This window comes from Branchiostoma lanceolatum, chromosome 1 (assembly GCF_035083965.1).
Source record: "Branchiostoma lanceolatum isolate klBraLanc5 chromosome 1, klBraLanc5.hap2, whole genome shotgun sequence".
Classification (NCBI taxonomy): Eukaryota; Metazoa; Chordata; class Leptocardii; order Amphioxiformes; family Branchiostomatidae; genus Branchiostoma; species Branchiostoma lanceolatum.
This window is the reverse complement of record NC_089722.1, coordinates 39,802,809-39,824,581: the sequence shown is the minus strand read 5'-3', so window position 1 is coordinate 39,824,581 and position 21,773 is coordinate 39,802,809. Positions and strand designations below refer to the sequence as shown.

The window sequence follows — 21,773 nt, the reverse complement described above, 5'->3', positions numbered from 1 at the left end:
TATGGGAGAAGTGAAAGAAATACATGTACACTGTACTTACACACACACACAGTCACACTCACACACACTCACTATCCAGTTACGTAATCAATTAAATAAGATACAACATAATACAGGCATGACAACTACTGCTGTTTATTCATTCTCTATATGCTTTGCTTTATAATAATACTTAATGAAGCCCTACAATGGTTAAGAGACAAAGATGGGTGTTCACATGTATATATTCTGCCTTCATCAACAACAAATCTTGTCATTTTATGCACTTCACATTTTGATGCCGATACAGTTTACATTCTTTAGAATCTAAGAATCTATACTACCAACTATAGTTAACAATTTAAATGAATAGACTTAAGGATTTGTAATTTGTGCTGCTACACTACAATGTTGATGGAAAATGTTGCTCAGGCTTTATAGAATGAATTCAAACAATTGTCTACCAAGCTCACTGTCACTGCTTTTGGCATACATCATACAAAACTGAGGACAGTAACTTTTCTCTTAGACAAAGGTTGGGTAACAGCAATATATTACAAACTACATCAAACCCTTGAACTTTAAATCCCCTGTGGCAATATCTTAACACATAAACCAGAAAGAAGTCCGTATCTGAATAGCTATTTACAGAACCAAGCACTGACATTTTTCTCTCACATTATAAGGACAAAGTATCCATGATGGTTGATAAGTAACATACGTGCACAAAAAAAGTTGTTATCTACAATACCCAAGGTTCTTATAAAGGATTTAAGGAGATACATGTAATACCATAGGTTTCACCAGAATAATATTGAAATAGCAGGGTCTCATCAACTGATCATGGTAGTGCAATATGAGATATTGGATTAATGCCCCCTTTCCCTTTGTGTCATACATTTACGGTTTACCAATCAGGAAATGTATTTTATATAGAAGACCATGCTTGTCTTGTCCAGGCCACACCAGTACATCTGATGTGGCTTTCAAGTGGCCTCAATGTTTCCCAAGCTGGCTCAGTCTGAGACGATAGTGTAGACTGTTTCTTCATTACTCCACTCCTTCCTTCTCTCTCACTGCAACCTGTTGGAAAGGCACAACAAGAGACACTGAAGCTTTCCTTTAAGACCCAGTAGTACATGTAAGTGATAGTCTAAAGAAATTCCATTAAACAATAAACAATTGTTAACCTTCACCTGTAATGTGACATTATAAAATTTTTTACAAACATTCAATTGAATTACCTGGTGGCAGGAATCAAGGGCTGGATGTTTCGATGTTCGATAACATCATAAGGCTGTGTATTTGGTGCAAATGTCTGTGTCCATTGAAAGATACCGCTATTATTGAAGTTGATACGAAAATGTATTTTGATGTCAAACACTTTAAAAGAGTGTACAGTACCTTGAATCTCTCCTCGAGTAGTGATACTTCGCTGATGAGGTCTGTGATGGCGTTGGTGAAGGCCTCCTGTGGACTGTAGTCGGGCGTGGTCTGGACTCTCAGTACAAACTTGTGTTCCAGGGGGTGGGGAACCTTGTACCCTGCAAATATCACCTGGGGGTCCTTCAGCAGCTGCCTACAGGGGGATGGGAAGAACATGCATACATGTTAGGTGTATTACATAAAGCATATGAAAAATATCTGGTGGTAGGTTTAAAGAGGCGGATCTTATGGTGCTGCAGATTAAATTTGTATATCCATAGCTTCTTTTGTATCTGTAACTTTATCTGTTCCTGTAGTATCTGTACCTCAATATGACCTTACCTGACCTGTACTGTACCACTTTATATGTACCTGTAGCTAAATATCTGTACCTGTAGCTCTATCTGTACTTTTACCTGTAGCTTTATCGGTACCTGTACACTAGTACAGTAGATGAACATACTCACGCTCTGAGGAGATTGCCCAGTGTGTGGTCCTCCTTGTTTACAGTGAAGAGGGCGGCATTGGGAACCTTCGTGTCTTTAGTGATGGTGATTCTGGAAAACAAGGTTTGGTTAAGACTTGAGAGAAAATGGTTTATCGATTAAAAACCCTTGCAGCACAAATGGCTGAATTGTAGGACTGGTACGTGTAGTGTCTGAGGATATATAAATAAATAAATGTGGGTGGTAGATCGTCGATAAAAGGACAATGAAGACCGGAGATTTGCCAAAAAGAGAGAAATTTTGTAAATTAGATATAGATTACTTCAATAACAATTTGACTTGAAACTTCATTGGGATTCATATAAAAACAGGAAACCACAAATTTATATAAACGATAACTGAATGTATAGCACAGGAGTACAGAGCTGAAGCTTGGTCAACTGAATGATGTAAAACATCTTGAACAACATTTTATACCTTATACTATATTCTGCTTTAGTTTAGAACGGTGCTTTGCGATGGTTCAGATCACAAAGGAACTAACAAATATCTTCGCCCCCCTCCCCACAAAACATGCATGCACGTCGCACTGCAGAGAAAAATTCCAAACAAATCGCCACATTTGTGACGCACTCACTGTACATTTCACCAAGATAACAAATGTCACATTAACAGTATGAAGAGTAGCAATACTTACTTCTTTTCTCCTTCAAAAAGGAGAAAGGATTCAAAAGTTGGCGGCGCGTTCATTTTGCCTGCTTCGGACTGCTCAACACTCTGACGTCATCAAGACAAGTCGACTCTGTTTATAGGGATAGCCATACTGTTTTAAAAGACTTTTCAAAATGAATGTTCCATGATGAATATGCCTGAATTATTGAAATGATATCTAAACATAATGCGTCAATGGGGAACAAAACTTGAAGTTACACAAATCATCACGTCGGCCCCAGACAAATATATTAACGTCACCCCCATAAATAATTGAGTGGTGCTGTCTATAAACAAGCTGAATGTACTGCACAGAGTTTTAGTTGGCTGCTTTCCAGAAGCAAGAGGAGTTAAAAACTGCATCTTAGCATGAGAATTAGTGAGAGTGATGAGGTCAGAGTACTACAGACCAGATGCCGAGGTCACAGACTCAAGATCAACATCCTGTGGACAGCCGATCGCCATAGACTATAGAGGACGATTGCAGTAACATGATATAACGGTGCATCGGGGAAGTCAACTTCAAGTTACCAAGATGACTCGTAACTGAACCAAGTGAAACCCAGCACCAAGAGACCACGTCTTGCGATATAACAGACGTTAAACAAGGACAACAGGAACAATTTCTGCTCTAAGATGTCTTGTAGATACGTGTTTACCAGGTAGGTGTTGTAGACTGCTGCATGATATTAAAAAGGTTAACTACCGGTGTTGTAGACCGCTGTTGGTAGGTGTTGTTCGGAAAAGTTGGTAGATGTTGCCTAGATAAGGCTAGTGTAGAGTCGACTGCTGTAGCTGTAGGTAGGTGCTGTAGATAAGTGCTGGTGCTGTAGCATAGGTTATTGAGGTGTATGTAAACTGCTGTACTAGTAGGCGTAGATAAAATTTGGTAGGTGTTGTAGATACGCGTTGGTAGGCGTTGTAGAACTACTAGAAGTGCTGTAGGTAGATCAATGTTGTAGATTTAAGGTAGGTGCTTTAGACTAATGTAGGTAGCTGTCAAGGCAGAACCTGCAACGGTGCCAAAAATACTTATAAATACATATAGTCCTTACAATACACCTCGAAATGTATAAAAATAACTTAATAAGTGCCCAATACTCATCAATTGAACTGTTTTGTTTCAGGCAAACTTTGCTCATGGACATGACGGAGTGATGAAGACCACACGGTACTAGAAACTTTAAATTTATACCAGAACCCAGATATCCAACCACACAGTGCCTCTGAACTCCACAATCACCAACATGCTCTTCTCCTATCGCAGTGTGATTACATCCAGCAGGAAAGCCATCGGTCGCAAGTGCCTACTGTTCCCCCTTCTCTTCCTGATCGTGTACTTGTTACTTCATCTTCAACTTGGGAGCTTCGCTTCGATATGGGACTCGAAGAACAGCGACCGGATGGAAGACAAGTGGCGACACGTCTCCCGCCTCCAGAGTCTCGTTAGTCGGCTTAACGAGCAGCTGCTAGACGCAGTAGCAGAGAGAGACTTTCTGCACGAGAAAGTCAGCTACATAGTCGGTAACTTAAGTCAGGGGAAGCACCTCGAGGACCTGGATCTGGACCTGGATTCGGTTCTCTTCGGGTTGAACATAGCGGGAGGGAAACCCGCGTGGAAGTCACGCCAGCACAGCATGTGGGGCTGTCGAGACATCGATGCCATCCAGATCACAGGGATTGTAAAAATAGGGGGCAAGATAGTGGCCAAGGGGCTGTATGGAACGGAGGTGGTCGCAGTGAAGAGCGTGAACGTTGACTTGCCGGAAGTCGAGAAATGCCTCGCGGCGAAAAAGTACATCAAGAAGGATGACTGCTTCCTTCTCTCGAGCTTCAAGTTGATTAAGGAGATCCTGCTGCTGCAAGAACTGACTCACCCGAATGTTGTGAGGATGTTGGGGTACTGTGTGCGGGGGGAGGGGACCAATCAGGACGCTGGGGTCACGCTGGTCACAGAGATCGGAGCTCCCGTCCAAGATTACGGGTTGGAGACGTTGCCATGGAAACAGAGGTTAAAGGTAATGTTACTAAGATGCTGGGGTACTGTGTACGGGGGGAGGGGACATTAGCCAGGACGCTGGGGTCACACTGGTCACAGAGATCGGAGCTCCCGTCCAAGATTACGGGTTGGAGACGTTGCCATGGAAACAGAGGTTAAAGGTAATGTTACTAAGATGCTGGGGTACTGTGTGCGGGGGGAGGGGACATTAGCCAGGACGCTGGGATCACACTGGTCACAGAGATCGGAGCTCCCGTCCAAGATTATGGGTTGGAGACGTTACCATGGAAACAAAGGTTAAAGGTAATGTCGTACTGCTTTGCAGCCACGCGGCGTGGTAGCAGCCGCTTAGATTACACCAAATGACCAGTCGCACCTAACTTTAGCTGCAAATGTTCTTTAAGACTAATAAATTCAAGCAAAGATGGTCGTGCCATACTTTGGAAAATATGAACACATCAATCCTTGGTTTGTAACTCTGATCATATCAAATCAAATAATTTTGTCCCAACTTCCTGCCATTCCCAGATTTGTCTGGACTTTGCCAGTTTGCTGCGAGTTCTGCAGCGCTCATCGATGGGGGACCTCCTGATGGCCAACTTCACAGATAGCCTGTTCATGATGTCGGAAGGGTCCATCCGCCTGGTGGGGGTGGGCAGCCTGGTGGGGACGGAGCCTGCCTGTACTTCACACACAGACTGTCAACTGGAGGGAATGGATGCCAGTAAGTCACTTGCAAAATGTTTTCTGCAATGTAGATTTATGCAAAATTGTTTCAATATCCCACCACATTGCATTATCAATATTGTAATCAGCACAATGCAAAAGCCTCAAAGATTTGGAAATTAAGTTTTAAAATCTTCACATTTTTTGCAGGTTTTCGCAGTGTCCTTGCAACTCATTCCATCGTGAACATATCACATTCTTTCTTCCATTGTGTAATTCACCATACATTCTACCCAGAGCTCAATGTTTTTCTCAGCATGCTTAAAGGAGACATGAAATAAGGAGGTTTAACTGGCCTGGTGGTCAATTTGTTTTTGGTTGTTTGTATTAGATTGGCACTTTAGTTGATTGTGTTTCTTAAAGTTAAAATGTTGGTTATTACCTTTGCCAAGAAGTTGCATTTTCTGGTGCGTTACTGTGTGTGTGAACATATTAATTTTTAGATTTTTGTACCCTAGTGGCTTGTTATGGTATTGCAGCAAAACTTCTGGGTTTGATAATAATAATAATAATAAGTTTATTGCAAGTTCTTGCCCGTAGGCTAATTGCAAGTACATGTAACATGAAAGGACGGACAGACAATTGATAACAATATAGCATGTGACTTTTCTAGTCTTATATCTTCTTTTATTCTGGACATGCTTTGGTCATGATTTTCATGATTTTTGAGTACTAAGATAGCTCTTGTACTGTTTTTCTGAGTTTACCCAAAGCATTTCCATCCATTCCCAACAAACAGGGTCTCCATGTTCCAACTCCCGCTGCAAGGACTACAACTCCAAAACCAATCTGCGCAACGTGCATCACTACTTCCTGCGGCCCCTGCTGGCAAGCAGCGCCCCCAAGCAGATCGCTCACAAAGTGCAGGACCTCCTCTGGGAGCTTGACAGTCTGACACTGGATGCACAACAGCTGCTAGAAAAGCTCCTACGGATTTACAAAGGTCAGAATTTGATGTTGCTATGACTTAAAACTCCAAACCTGAAATGAAGTGAGTACTGTAATTGCCTTTGTTTAAGTTTGTGGGGATTCACTTCTGCTTTAGAGAATGTATGCAGTGATTTTTTTTTTGCAGTGAAGAGCTTACTGCAAAAATCATGAACATTAAGCCACCGCAAAAATGTCAGCATTTACAGTAACAAATAGAAAGAATGTTTATAAGAAGTCAACACTACATCATTTGATTACTGTAAGTACTGTATACATTGTCAATGCAGGGCTTAAAATTCATTTTTGGGAATATGTTCACTGGTGCAGTTTATGATATGATAATACATACTTAGGTACATTCCTATTTAAAACTGAATTTCGCTGCAGAAGAGGATGAGGAGAAGGCGACTGAAGCCCCCCACCCCATCATTCCTGCAGTTTCCAGTCAACATGACCAGGTTCCCAACCAAGTTCAGGAAAAGGTAAGACTGCCAGCAAAGTAAAATATGATAAAGCAGTCTTCTTTTCTATAAGTGAGTAACTACATGTTTGTCGTATAACCCTGTTTATTCTTTTATGATGTCCAGACTTTTTTTGTACAAACATGTAATTGCAGCAAGTCCACAACAGATCCCTTATCCTTTATTTAATAGTTATTGAATATAATCATGGTTTAATTTTTATCCACCACCCTCCTCCACTCTCCGCTTGTTGAAAAGCGGCCAAAATGGCCGAACATGCTATTGAGTTGAAGTAAGGTCACACCATCTTAATTTTATGGATGACATCCTCTGGAGTCCCCAAAACTAATGCGAGAGGGCGAAAAAAAAAAAATCTAGCAAAAAAAAGAAAGATGATAAACCGGAGGACTACATACTGGTATTACGAATTAAACCACAGAACACAGTGTAACAAACAAACTAGTCTTTATTTGTTGGAATTAGCTCATATCAAAGTGCTTTTAACATGGATGATGCCTGGTTTAAAGACCCATATGTAACATTTGGCCGTTCAAAGAAAAAGACTGTGTACACAACATCACGCCTTCAGTCAGAGCAAAACATCAAACTCTGTAGGCAACCCAGCCAGAGATAATATCATTCAGTTTGATACAGACATGTACAATGATAAGTATTGTCATATCATGAACAAAATACTACTGGGCTCATGAGGGGCGGCGCCCTCTTCAAATCGCTCCTAGTCACATACATAACAGTTGTGTTAGACAATGTGAGTGTATACAGTGTATTATGACAAGCCGGCTCAATGCTGCCCCTTTGCGGCAGTATGAGTCTACAAGTTTCAGAGCCTCTTCGTAGGTGATTTTTTTTTTTTTTTTTTTTTGAGAACAGGCGAAAATCAATGCGCGGGCGGATGTCATCCAGAAAATTAAGTTGGTGTGGCCTAAAGACTTTGACTTGACTTGTCTTGACTGAAATATACATGGTAGGAACACATTAACCAATTCAGCAAGTGTTAGAGGATGAAGTGCGTATGATCTCATTTTTGGCAGGACAACCCTGCATTATCAGGAGAAGAAAATGATTGTTGTATAACTTTCCCCTGCACTTTGTCTTTCCAACAGGCACCAAATGTCCATAGCTACATCAAGCTGGAGAATTCAGACTACCAGGCGAAGTTTGACTACCCTTGTCCCAACTCCCGTGCTGACTGGGGCTGTGTGCTGACTGCTCAGGGCCTGGAGGATGCCATTGATAAGTGTGAGAAGGACCTGAGGTGCATGGCCTTTGTCTCCATCCCCCACCACAGCGTAGAAGGTGAATCAGATGTTCTTATGACAGACTAACACTTAGACTATATATATGCATGTGGAGAACTAGGGCTGGGTACAGTATGGTACACAGAACCGGTCCTTTTTTCCCCACCTTTTTTTTTCACATGCCCTCATTCTTTTCCAGGTGCCCAGGTGGTTTTAACTTTTAAGGTCACAATATGGCTACTAGTACTGTACTGTGATGTGATGGAAACACCGTCGCCTTTTTCGGATTTCAGTTTGCGTTGAAGAGGTGACCATGAAAACCCTGAACATAAAATCACGTTGAAAATTTCAAGAATTACAGCAGACATGTAGGCAAGAAGTTCTCAAGTTGTTAGTATGTTTTAATGCTCTTCAATGTTCATGATTTCTTTTTCTCCGACACTACAGGATGGTTGACAATCTTCTTGAAGAACGGTGCATCTGATCCAGCAGCCAATCAGGGAACAACAATTTACATAAAGCCACAGAGCGGGGGTGGGAGTAGGGTACAACCAGCTGTCAATCAAACCACTGGACAGAAGCACTCAGCCAATCAGAAGAGTGTATTGCAGCCCCGCCCCTGTGTGTGGGAGGAGCTACAGGCCCAGAGAGACATGAGGGGGAGGAGAGAGGAGAGGCTGATGAGGGCCTGTGGATGGAAAGGTGGGTGATAACTAATCTCCAAGCAGATGTTGGGGTGGAAATTTGTAATGTTTTCAGATTTTAAGATATTCTGCAACAGCTACGGATACATTTCACACGTCAATTGGCCGAGTGCTTTAAAGGCTAGTGGGCACGAGATCAAGAGGTCATGGGTTCAAATCCTGCCACCCTTGGCTACGAATCCTGACACCCTTGGGTTCGAATCCTGCCACCCTTGGCTACGAATCCTGCCACCCTTGGGTATACGTTGTGTCCTTGGCAAAGGCACTTAACATGAGTTACTCCACCTAAGTGTAAGAGCACTTAATGGTGGACCGTAGCGAATGGAGGAAGAGGGCTGACTTAGTCCGGGCAACCCGCCCGACATGATGATGATGAAGTGTAAAAATGGATACCTGACTTCAGTTGGGGAGGTAAAACGCGGCCGAAGGGGCTCAGGGTTGGGCTCTGTGCCTTCCAACACCATGCCCTAGACAGTGGATACCAACCCACTGCTAAGGGTAGTATGGCCTCAAAAAAGGCTATGGGACAGTACCTGTACAATTACAATGATGGCCCGCTTCAGTTCAAAGCACTGAAACGTGGTGATGATGATGATAATGATGATGATATTATGATACCTTTACCTTTGCAGGTTTGACAGATGAGAAGTGGGCATCAATCCTAGCCAACAGCAGCCTCACCTCAGCAGACAACTTCCAGCACCCAGCGGGCGGTAAGGCCATCCCAGGGGGGCAGCTCACCCTCACACTAAAGGATAGACAAGACCAGGTGTTCAAGGCCATGTTCATGTCCAAGACAGGACCAGAGGAGTTCCACTTGTCACAGCTGCTGGTGTATCAACTCGACAGACTCATGGGGGTAAGAACACAGTACTCTGAGGCCTAGGAAAGAAAAATGTTGTGTTTACAGTTGCATCCAGAAAAAATTGAACTTGGTTGATAGGAATTCTAAAAATTACCATAGAAAAACATTGTAAACATTGCTGCCGTCTTACTACTAGTACATTATCCTCTAGTCCTTCTCAAGTTATTGAATAATTTGATGTGAAGCTTATGTCACTTTACCTGAACAAAAGTGTGATGTCAGTAACAGGAGAAAGGTACCCAGCAGTTGGTATCAGCCCCCATTTCTGTTGAGGGATGGTCGATGGGCCCTAACGTAGATTACCTATTGACCCATTGCTGACGTTACACTTCCATTCAGGTGAAGTGGCGCAGGCTATTGGTCAAATCAAAATGAGAAGGACCAGAGGACTGGTCAACTGCTTGTTGGTGTTTCACTCACTCACTCACTCACTCACAAACCCACACACCCACCAACTCACTCACTCACTCACTCACGCTCACTCACACTCAATCATGCTCACACTCACTCACACTCACTAACACTCACTCACTCACTCACTAACTAACTATCCTGTTTAACATCTTCTGTTCCCCATCATCTGGGGGTTGGACACGCTTGCACATGGTTGGGGGAGCTTAATTGCCGCTTGCCAGATGCCTCTGTCCTGCGGACTCACGTGGTGAATGAAAATAGCATGTAAGTTTCTTGATATGATTGATGAATGACTTCTTCATTTAATGGAATAGGTTAAACAATGACTTCTTCATTGGTCCTTCCCGCAGCTGTACCAGATGGTTCCCACCTTTATTCGTTACCTGCGCAGGGCAGAGCTGCAGGCGGTGGGGCTGGTGCAGACCGTGGGAACGCTACGCGACAACTTCGCTCAGCTCAAGGACAGCAGCGGGGGAGTAACAGGTCAGGGCACAGTATGATTCTTTGGAATCCTGTTTCAGTGGACCGAGTGTACACAGTAGTGTGCCAATAATGTAACGTTAGGATTCCTGGGAATCTTTCAGTGGACCGAGTGCAAATTTTGTGTTAGTGTACAATTCAGCTGACTGAGTGAGTACAAAGTGTGTGCTTTATAACATGGAGTATGATTCAGCGGACAGAGTTCATAGAGTATTTACAAACTACAGTAACAACAAAACTTGGTCCAGGTCTACGTACTGCCTATGGGCACAGTGGGCAAGTCTTTTTATCGCAAGACCGGGGCCTATTCTTGCATACTGTATGAATGCATTTAAGTTTGCAGTGATTTAATTTTGTGGTAGGGAGTGTACGCGCTGGTTTTTAGTTTGCAGTTGCAACAAGGTGGTAGGCTGGAACCTTGGGTGATACAGGATACACCATGCAGTCCTCTTTGATCGTGCTTGTATTGCCGTTTTGTTTTAAAAGTCTAATTGCAGCTCTATGTCCCATCAGGTACAATGTCAGCACAGGTCTCAGCTCCAGTTTCCGTTAAGACCCATCTGACCGTCCCCTCGCTGGCGGAGCTGACCCAGGCAGTGACCCCTATGGGCACGGAACAGCGCGACGACCTTGAGTACATCCTGCTGTCCTGGCTGGCCAGGCTGCCCTTACCAACGTCGCTCTATGGGATCAGAGGTAGGGATTGATACTTCTTTTATCTTTGTCATTTTTAAAAACTTGATTTCACATAAATTACATACATAACATATACTGTCACATACATTTTAGTACAATACATTATACATAAAATGCAACCACATACAATATATTGTACAGATATTGGTCAAAGGTTTGTGTATATACTGTCTGGCATTGCTTATTAGCTAACTTCGGAATGTCTTTTACATGCAAGAATATACAGCATCTGTATTTTTTTCTTAAATTGAAGCACTCTAACTAGACTTACATTGTCAATTTTTTCCATGATTTTATATACCAATTGATAAGTGAAGTACAAACTGATACAATGCTTGACTCTCTGTCCTTGTGGATCATTAAGTTTTGTCGGTTCGCACCACTTCACAAATGCCTTTCGCAAAGTGAGATATCCACTTACGATTGTGCAAACAAAATGCAACTTTGCTCCTTACAATCTCTGTACAGGTTGTCGCCTGCTCCTGACCAAAGCTGATGCAGCCTTCCAGGGCAGCACAGAAAACCAGGAGAAGCTGCTGCACTACCTGCACAACTGTCACTTCCCCCAGCACCTGTACATGGTCCTGGACACGGCCAGGGACAGGAGGTGCTCTTTAGCACAGCAGGTCAGGGATGACTTCATCAGTCACAGAAACTATGCAAGTCCAAGAAGAAAAGATAATGTTGTGTCTCTGCTTACCTGGATGAGATTATTGCTTTTTTTTTTACTCCTTAAGTTTTTGCGTCATATTCATTCATAACCACTTTTATTTGTAAATTACGTATCTTTGTCCGTAATTGACCAAGTAACCATGTTAGACATAAGAACTTCTTATATCTAACAAGTTTAAACTTGGAGAAAGATTTATGAATGTTACATTAACTATGCGTGTACATTGTACATGTATATCATTGACTCAGAGGTAAAATATTGCACATGTATAGCGAGGATCACAGCCTACTACTAACAGTAACTGTGCACATGGAATGTATTGTTAGGGGGACATGCTGTCACTCGGCGAAGTCAACACTTTATGAAATAACATGTAAGGTCATAGAATATTCAGGACAGTCTTTCTGTTTGTTTGTTTGTATTCCATACCCGGTAAACCGCCTCATGGTGTAACACACCAGGTTTGTACTGAACAGTACAAGCTGCATATCCGGACAGATATATTTGATCCACTCACTTCAGAAAGGACGCCTAGGGTTCTTTTTTCAGTTGTGAAAGTTTATGAACCTTGTTCTGTCTTCTTGTTTCTGACCAGGTTTTCCAGCAAGTGAAGAGTGCCCTGCCCCCCTCCCACTCACAGGACCTACACATTGGCCAGTATTCTATGGAGAGCTTGATATCTACAATGGACAGAGACATGAACAGACTCTTAGACTTCATGGACACCTGCATTGACAAGTTTGGCAAGGATGTTGTTTTGTATCAGGAAGCGATGAAAACTGGGTAGTTGTTTGTAATCTCCAAGCAGATCTAACGGTGGCAAAGACTGTATCCAACTGGCAAAGGGAGTTTTTATTTTCACCAATGCCAGTTGCCTTTTGCCACCATTACATCTGCTTGGAGATTAGTTGTTAGGAGAGATGGGGAAGTGACCTGTCAAAATCAGAAGAAGTGTGTTTTGCTTTAGATTTGTGGAAAGTTACAAGTAGCGTATCTAGATCTATATTAGATTAGAATAGTTAAACCATGACAATCAATTTGTTGAAAGAGGTACATTGTACAAGTGGTATCCACCCCCTGATGTTGACCTGTTAAAATCAGAAGAATCGTGCTTTGCTTAAGTTTTGTGGAAAGAAGTATATCTATATCTATATTGGATTAGAATAGTTAAACCATGACAATCAATGTGGGAAGAGGTAAACGTACATTGTCCATGTATGATTTCAAAGTGCTCTCCACCCCCTGATATTATACCTTTGTCTATCTGAATAACAGATAAACTAAAGCTTAACCTTTTTTTTTGTATATTAAAAGTCTCAAATGGAATTTTTTGTTGCCTTTCCCTTTTATCTAGAAATACTGCTAACATGTATGATACTAATGCACTCCAGGTCGGCTTTGTTCTTGCTATTATCCAGCATTGGTGCTAAACATTTCATTTAGTTATGCCATTACATAGGAAATTAGTATATAATTGATATGTTTAGAGGCATACTACAGTATTTGGGGAAATTTTGGTGTAGATGACTTTTTTAAATGAAGAGTGATAGAATGCGTAAAGATCTACTATCACAATTCTGCTCCTACCCTACATGTACAAGTTTGTTATTGTTAGGGTTGTAGATATTTTGTAACAATTTTATATGTAAATAATACCCCGTTCACACTCATTTTTTTCAATCGCGATTGAAGTATAATCGCGATTGAATCGATCCGATCGCGATTGGTTTTTTCAGTGTGAACGCTCTCAATCGCGATTGGAACGATCCAAAACGATCCAATCGCGATTGGATTGTAACTACCTCCGGAGGTAGTTTGATTGGATTAATCGTGATCGGATCCAATCCAATCCTATCAAATTTTGAGTGTGAACACAAGTACGATTCATTCCTTCGCGATCGGCGGAGATTTCGGCTGGTTCCGGGGGTGGGAGGTCATACATGCGGGTACATGGGGTCATCGAGGAGACCAGGGTCCTCATCGCAATCTGGGGGAGAGAGGAGGTGCAGGCCAAACTGGGGAAATGTCACCGAAAGAGGGACATTTACCGCACCAAGTGACAATGTCTAGCGGAAGAATAGACACAAAACAAGGACAACAACATTTACCAGATGATCGCCGATGGCATGCTTCAATCGTGCTTCAATCGCGATCGGATCACGGCGTACTTAATGATCTTTAATCCACTTGGCGAAAAGCAGTGTGAACGCAAAAGTTTCTTTGCGTTCAATCGCGATCGGATCGAACAATCGCGATTATACTTCAATCGCGATTGAAAAAAAATGAGTGTGAATGGGGTCTAAATGAACTGTATATTTTGTACTTGCATCATGCATAAAAATTGCATCATGCATAAAAATGTTGCATTGTCACACAGGTGGACTGTAGATTAATTGTTAGTTGTCTACCTGTAACTGCCTATTGTTTGAAAAAAGCTATTTTGTCACAAGGGTAGAGCATCTATTAGTTGTCTAACTGTAACTACCTATTGTTTTCAAAAAAGAGTTAAGCTGCTTTACCTCACAGGAAGACTGTAGAGTATCTGTCAGTTGTCTTAACTACCTATTGTTGGCATAAAGTTGATAAACAAATTAGTGCATTTCAGAATATTTCATGAAAATCTATTACTGCGATTGTGAATAAAGAAATCACTACGACAGCATTACTGCTCCAATGTTGTTTCCTGCCTATTAAATGAAGCTAATGTTTTCAGAGGTAATTTGTTTGTTAATTGTTGGTTTATCTATTTTTTTTTTTGTTTATACCTGTTGAGAAATTGTTTATTTTAGTGCAGAGGGTTATGTTTTTGTTGTTTTGTGTGGTCTGAGACTTATCGTATATGTTGCTATTCGGAATCATAATGCACTTTTTCCAGGACGGGGGAGAAACGCTAAAAGAAACAAGCTAAAACTTAAAGGAAACAAGCTTTTCGATACAATTAAAACAATCTCTGAGCTTCCACCAGAAAAAGTTATAAAAAAATACATTTCCACTGAAAGCACAAAACGCACTGATCATAAAAAAATGTAAGACTTTTCATTGGTGATTTAAACTTCATTGGCCACTGCCTCATCGTACGTAGAAATATTAGATAGATCCAAGGAGGTTTAAACCTCCTTGATAGATCTAAAGAATAGTCATTTGTTACATATTTACGTTGATGAAAGAAGAACTTTATTGAGCGACAAATGTATGGCAACGTACGCACATGAAAGTCGAACTATTGCTAATCATCGGGTAATAGTTAACAAATACAAAGAACTAGTCTAAGCAAGGACATTATATAATGTCCTTGGTCTAAGCTATGACTAACAGTAGAAATATTGTATCTGTATGTACTCTCGCCTACGCGCATGGATTTGCATCACATTTGAGCCAATTATAAGGTGCGCCGCACCCAGACAATGGTCTCATGCAAATGTGATTAGACACAGCTTGGTCTGGGCGGAGATTTGCATAATGTAGCACCTGCAGACAATGGTAAAGACCCGGATGAAAAATCAGAATAAATAGAACCGGAATCCGCGGGAAGTTTGTCTCAGTTTTCAGCGTCGCTTGAACAAGGCACGCCAACGTTCCCGTTTTCTACCTGCAACACTACTGCTGTCCAGAAGCTTTGCCGATTCTCTCTCAAGTTAAAACGCCAGGTAAGTTTACTTCTAATTTATTGGGCCTTTAGCATAGTTAACAAGGGGCTGCATTGGTTGCAGTAAGGAATATACTTGTATTTTTTTGTTTGAACCTGTTCCTTTGTTACCAGTATCAGTCGCATGGCCACGCTGCCTGCTAGATTTCGTGTTCCTAGACAAATTATGACTGCTTAGAGTAGTATTGGCGGTTCCAATCTTTTATTCGTATCAACACGATTTACTGCAAAGTTTGAATGTGAAGTAACAATAAAACCGACGCATTTAGGTTTTCGCGAAGGAAAATAATCTCATACATGTGGTGTTGTGCCCATGCGACCAAGCTTTTTAGATTAGAGTCAACCAAGGAGGTCTTTATAACCTCCTTGAGTCAACTACGCACAGTTATCTGTTCAAGTTCTGCTTAAAGTTAAAGCATGTTCTGATAGCTACTAATATTTTAGCAAACTTAGTGCAGTTTTTTAAGTTATATGGTTCTCATTTTGGAGCAAAAGCAATTTTGTCAGCTATCAGCTACAACGGGCGATAGTGTGCACGTGTGGCTTCGCGATTTACATACCATCCGTTGAGATTATCATTTAAATGTGCAGATCAGAGCGCAAACGGCCGTGTGCGTCAACAGTTTTTCGTTAGACTAAATTCGGTGGTATCATATGAATAGTTCTGAACGAAAACGGTATTGTCGCAATCTTTTTACTTAAGTTGCCAAAGTAGTCTACAAATCAAACATCAAATACTTAGTTGAGGCAAAGTCACAAGTTTCTGTCATGACTGCCATCAAAATCCTACATTTTGTTGGTTTGGATGAAATACTTCCCAATCAAGATGGCGTGGTAACTCTTTCATTATCTTTTTCTTTCTCTAGTGACCATGTCGATGGATTTCCGTGTGCTGCTTCTACTGGTGACGTGTGTTCGGGGCGTGTTCGGCCAAGTTCGGGTTCTTCCGGACAGCCCTTCGGTTGTTCGGAAGGAGGGAGAGGACATCATCTTCACCTGCAGTGACGTCAGTACGTCTGTGGCCAATCAGAACCTGAGATGGTATGGACCAACCGGAGCCGAGATCAGCGGGACAGGTGTGCGTGTGTTCACGGAGAGCTCACAGGGGCTGTCCAGGCTGAGAGTGCTGCAGATACAGCGGCCGGACGGAGGTTTGTAGCTTTTATCGTTATCCATTTTGTGTTGTTTGGAATTTTCCTGTAGTTCTGTAGACTTCATCTTATCTGTATTTGATTATAAAAGCGGTATTTCGCTTCACTGCGCCAACTTGCGAATTTGTGCCAACTTTACCCCGCGAAACATTTGCATATGAAACCCAGATAATCCAAACAATTTCATACCAGATCATGATTATCTTATCGAGATATCTCTGTGTTGCCAATGTACAATGATAACCCATAAGAGATTTGTAGTGACGAAAGGATATTCCCCATTCTGTGCTATTTTTCGGTCATTTGCGCCATTTTTGCAATTCTTAATCGCGTTCATTGGCGCCACTGTGATTGCCAACTGACAATTTGCCGCAGTCCAGTGAGATACACACCATTTGAAAAGTGTAACATTTCTAGCGCCGAAAATTATTTCTAAAATGCCATCATAATCCAACCCGACATTGATGCTTCCAAGTTCCATGCTGTTGATAACATGTCCAATTCCTTGCCAATTTGTCATTACGTTGAGTGCAGCATATCATACCCCCCTCCACGCACACCAACAAATGCCTTACTTTCACTGAAGTATTAAATCATATTGGTAACTAAGACATGAAACGTTATCTGTTGTCGAATGTACGATATTTCGTCGATTGTAATGAGATATGCAAGGTACCTTAAGCAGGTGGATATGTTTCGGTAACTGTAATTATAAGATGTTTCCGGTGGCACCCATTACAATAATTATCTTTCGTTTGTAACTGTGATATTTACCCAGCTGCTTAAGTAACTGTTGCCTTTATTTTCTTAGTTACCACATTTTCTATACCGTTCTTATGTCTTAGAAGTAGAAGGCGCCAAAAGGACTCTGAACACAACTTGACTGAATAATAACATCAGCACATCATTTTTTACAAGTAGACTCCAGTAGAGTTAGTGTTTGAATAGTCTCTACCAGACCACACTGGCTATAGGAGAACATTTGCGGGGGGCTTTGGCCATGGAGGGTAACATTCGCAGCCGCAGTTAGGGTTGCAATATTGGACCCTGTCGACATAGCCGACTCCCTTCATACAGTTGACTCTATTTTGCCAATTTCTACTATTTTCCTAGCGACCCGCGGAGGCTGGTAGTCAAGTGTTTGAGTATCTTAACACATGATTTCGTCACACTGCTATATTTCTATTCTTAATTCCTTATTGTGTCATTTGCAGGAAACTACACTTGTCGAGGGGATTCTGGGGACGAGATCACCTCTATGCTGATAGTGTTTAAGCCCATCACATTCGACAGCGCACCGGCTGAGCAGAACTTCCAAGTCAACAGGTCAGACATTTTTATGTTGTTACAACTATGAATACCTGCATAAACCATTGCGAAAATAGCAACGTGTCTTATTTCAGGAAAGCACCATAGTCCCAGCTTATTTGCTTTGAATTTTGCATGTACGGTTTTGACAGTCATTTTAGCGTTATCATTGGTAGAATTGGTCCGAGTTGGCTCTTGATAATCACGTTGCGGCACGAGACGCCAAGCTCAGCGAAAAGGCTCCTGAATGCTTTGTGTGCAACGAATCCTTTTGTTGAATGTCTTTTGTTGAATGTAGATATTTCGATAAGTATTTAACAGTCAGTGTATAAAATTTTACAGGTGACTTATGTATATATGTACACTTAGGGCTACAATGATGTACTCTGAGGTGTTATCTTATCAACCAGATCATCCTAATTATCTCTACCAAGAAAGGGCTGTATTTAGTTTGGGAAGTTTATCCAGCCTGGTTTTAGCTATAGCCATAGCCATACTAACCTCCACGTTTCCTTTGCAGTGACGCAGTTCTTGAGTGCCAGGTGTCCGGAGACCCCCATCCCACTGTGGTGTGGTACCGCGACAACAACGAGGTCGGCAACAGCGCCAAGTACCGCAAAATGGCCAACAACAACCTCGTCATCGGCAACATTCAGCTCCAAGATGCCGGCATTTACACGTACGTTTTCTCATTGTGTGGATATTTACGGTCTTGTTGATCAATGATGAAATCAACATCTGCACTTGATGTGTTCATTAGTTTTCTTCATCTGCCCTTAACGTGCTTCTGCATAGCTTGGACTTGGCAGTTTCTCTTGTCTGATAGTTTGACTGTTTGTGCACAAGATGCTAAGATTGGAGAGCCATTCAAACTCGTTACAAAAATATATGTGTAAGTAACTTTTGCTTAAGTATAATATACACACGTAAACGTTTTTTTACTTGATCAACCCAAAGAAGTGCATCTTTTTGGCTTAATTGTCTTTGTATTACGCTCTGTCTGTGTCTTTCTCTCTGCGCCCTATATACACTAATCGTCTCGTTCATTTTGTTTGTAGGTGTGAGGCGTCTGTGACGAGTGACGGACGGTTCGCTGAGCGAGACATCCGGGTGTCCGTACTGTACCCACCAGCAGTGTTCATGGACACACCGGACACCGTCGGAGCTGTGGTCGGCTTCACCGTCAACATCAGCTGCAGCGCTCGCGGCAACCCCACCCCGCAGATGGCCTGGTACCGCAACGGCAGAGAACTCCTTCCCTCGTCTGACGGCAACGTCATGATCTACACAGCGGCTGGCGTGAGCATCCTGGGGCTCAAAGTCAACAACTCTACGTCGTACGGAGAATACAACTGCACAGCATTCAACGGACTGGGGAGCGTGTCAAGGAACATCATCCTTCGGGAGGCAGCCGTCCCCACCCCGCCCACCGGTCTGAAAGTCGCGCACCTGTCCGCCAGTCAAGCCACCATCATGTTCAAGAAGTCGTACAGCGAGAGCGGGGTCCCCGTGACCCACTACGTCACGGAGATCAGCGGCTCCAACGGAGACATGTCTTCACAGGTGGGGGATGCCTCGATGACGACCGTGACTCTGGACGGACTGGCTAAGAACACTTCCTACGCTGTCCGCGTGCGAGGCGTCAACATCGCAGGCGCCAGCGACCCCTCCGACTCTCTGAACTTCACAACCCTGACTGAAGACGCCAACCCAGATGCTCCGACCATCTTGAGCCGCAAAATGAGCACAGAGGCTGTAGGGTACGAACTCCGGGCTTCCGTCCCCGCTGATCTTGCCGACCCTGTCACGGACTGCATTGTGTCTTACCGGCCAATCCGTACTAACAAGCTTCGTCACCAGTGGAACAACGTCACCTTGCCATGCAGCAAGAACGACAGCGTCAGCACAGTCTTCATCACCGATCTGCAGCCTGACACTGAGTACGAGGGAAGAGTCTACGCCAGGAAAGCCTCTGGAACCATTGGGATGAGCGACTTCCTATTCATGACTGCGGAAGAGGTTACGGCGAAGCAGGTTGGAGGCGTGTCGGCGGGCGGCACGGCAGCTATCGTCATTGTCGTGTTGCTGATACTCATCGTAGCGGCTGACGTCACGTGCTGCGCGCTTGGTAAAGGCGGCGCCACGCTTTTCATCTGGAACAGGGTCCGCGGCAACGCCAAGAGCATCCCCATCAAGAACGAAGAGGCGCCAGCGGAAGAGGTGGAGACCACCATGACATCAGCAGCAGAGTCCCAACCCGAGCCTGCTGAGCCCAAGCCGGCACCCGCCACCGAGGACGCCACATCACAAGATGTCAAGAAAGCGAAGGCAGTGAAACTTCCAATTGCTATCTGGTGGAGCAAGCTCAAGCGCTCGCGCAACCAGGACGGCGCAGAACCGACTGATGCTGCCGAAAAGGTGCCCGAGAAGTCCTGCGAAGAAGGCAAAGCTGAAAAGAGCGATTCTGTTGAAGACAGCAACGGCCAGGATCCGAAGGACGAAACTGAAAAGACTGCAAACAGCGAACTCGTTGAAGAAGGAAACGCCAAGGAAGAGAAAAATGACACTGTGACGTCAGAAGATGAAGCTGTGACAGCCAAGCCGGACGTGGTCGGGGGAACTGACGTGGCTGAAAGCACTGAGACGACCTTGCTTCTGGACGAGACCAAGGAAGAAGGCACCCCAGAAGACCAACCGAATGGCCTAGCTGTCTAGTTAATGCTGAACTTTAAATCATACAATCCGTTCAGACATTGAATTCGAAGTTCGTTCCGCTTTTTATATGAACCTGGTTAATCAACTGATGTATAAAAAACCACCCGTTTTAAAGGATGAATGAAATACATTTTAATCCCGTTAGGTTGTAAGAACTTTGTAAACGATGTTATGAATGTAAACAATTTTTACTAGTCGATCGATTTTGAAAATGTTGTTGAAAACCCGTGCTAGTATAATTATGTAACTACAATGTTTTACGCTGACGATGTACCTCTTCTGTAACTCTGTTATATTATCTCGATTTGTGGATTGTCTTTGTCCGTTTAAATTTTTGTTTTATTCTAGTTACAACGTCTGATCATACTTTTTGTAGTGATCAATGATAGTTCCTCGCAATATTACAAACATGTCCCTTCTACAAACAGTACTTTTAGCAATGCTTGTTTTCCCTATGACAATGTACAGTGGCAAATTGCTAATCCTGACCAAATAGTAACAATTTAGACTGGGGTGTATTTCTATGTTCTTGATGGCACTATCGGGCCACAGTTGTATCGTCTTTATCGATCTTAGTTCAGATATTAAAAGTGTTTCACTCGAAATCTGGTTGGTGCTTCTTACCTATCAATACTTGCCAAGTGAGTGCGTGAAATAAAACATAATATTTTCGCGGCGGCATTGAAATTATTCCTAAACACGCGTATGGTCTTTTAATGTTAGCACAACTTTTGTGCACAGAAAACTAGCTTGGTATCCAAACCTATCTGAGTCATACATGCGGACTCTTTTTGTCGTCTTCAGTAAAATGAGTAAAAATCACATTTTACACCAAAATGCTACCTGTATTCTGAAAAAGTCTGTATCATACTTTTCTAAGCAACATGCAATTAAGTGTTGCTATAATGGCAATAATAGCACATTTCTGTTATTCGACAGGAATTTCTTCAGATTACGTAAGGCCACAGCAAGTAATTTTGATGGATGACATCAGCGCGCTCATTAATTTTCGCCTGATTTCGAAATAAAAAACAAGAAATTTCATTGCCCTCCGACGGTGGTCAATATGCCAGAAAAATTGGCAAATATGTCATAAATGTTGACAGTCTAAGGTGTTTCATTGCATATGAATACCCAGTGTAGTTCCTGCCCATGGTGGTATGACATTAGCTGTTTTCTGTGTTT

General features: G+C 42.6%; 3 protein-coding genes across 3 annotated transcripts; 2 read left to right on the top strand and 1 right to left on the bottom strand.

Annotated features, from left to right (window-relative positions):
• Positions 1 to 111: 111 nt before the first annotated feature.
• Positions 112 to 2,681, bottom strand: LOC136422763 (DNA-directed RNA polymerase II subunit RPB11-a). Its single transcript, XM_066410630.1, has 4 exons — positions 2,548 to 2,681; positions 1,872 to 1,961; positions 1,384 to 1,558; positions 112 to 1,062 (listed from the first exon to the last, which is right to left on the bottom strand). Exons 1-4 carry the CDS (start codon positions 2,598 to 2,600, stop codon positions 1,030 to 1,032), a joined length of 351 nt encoding a protein of 116 aa, XP_066266727.1. The 5' UTR covers positions 2,601 to 2,681; the 3' UTR covers positions 112 to 1,029.
• Positions 2,682 to 2,823: 142 nt separating this feature from the next.
• LOC136426420 (uncharacterized) lies at positions 2,824 to 13,094 on the top strand. Its single transcript, XM_066415088.1, has 13 exons — positions 2,824 to 3,223; positions 3,689 to 4,629; positions 4,737 to 4,863; positions 5,089 to 5,284; positions 6,026 to 6,229; positions 6,604 to 6,698; positions 7,802 to 7,994; positions 8,384 to 8,638; positions 9,273 to 9,499; positions 10,270 to 10,402; positions 10,913 to 11,095; positions 11,564 to 11,721; positions 12,364 to 13,094. The coding sequence occupies exons 2-13, from the start codon at positions 3,809 to 3,811 to the stop codon at positions 12,553 to 12,555; spliced, it is 2,784 nt and encodes a 927-aa protein (XP_066271185.1). The 5' UTR covers positions 2,824 to 3,223; positions 3,689 to 3,808; the 3' UTR covers positions 12,556 to 13,094.
• Positions 13,095 to 15,279: 2,185 nt separating this feature from the next.
• LOC136422756 (neural cell adhesion molecule 1-like) lies at positions 15,280 to 21,193 on the top strand. The gene is made up of 5 exons (XM_066410616.1): positions 15,280 to 15,415; positions 16,281 to 16,565; positions 17,780 to 17,891; positions 18,394 to 18,552; positions 18,932 to 21,193. Exons 2-5 carry the CDS (start codon positions 16,286 to 16,288, stop codon positions 20,586 to 20,588), a joined length of 2,208 nt encoding a protein of 735 aa, XP_066266713.1. The 5' UTR covers positions 15,280 to 15,415; positions 16,281 to 16,285; the 3' UTR covers positions 20,589 to 21,193.
• Positions 21,194 to 21,773: the final 580 nt, after the last annotated feature.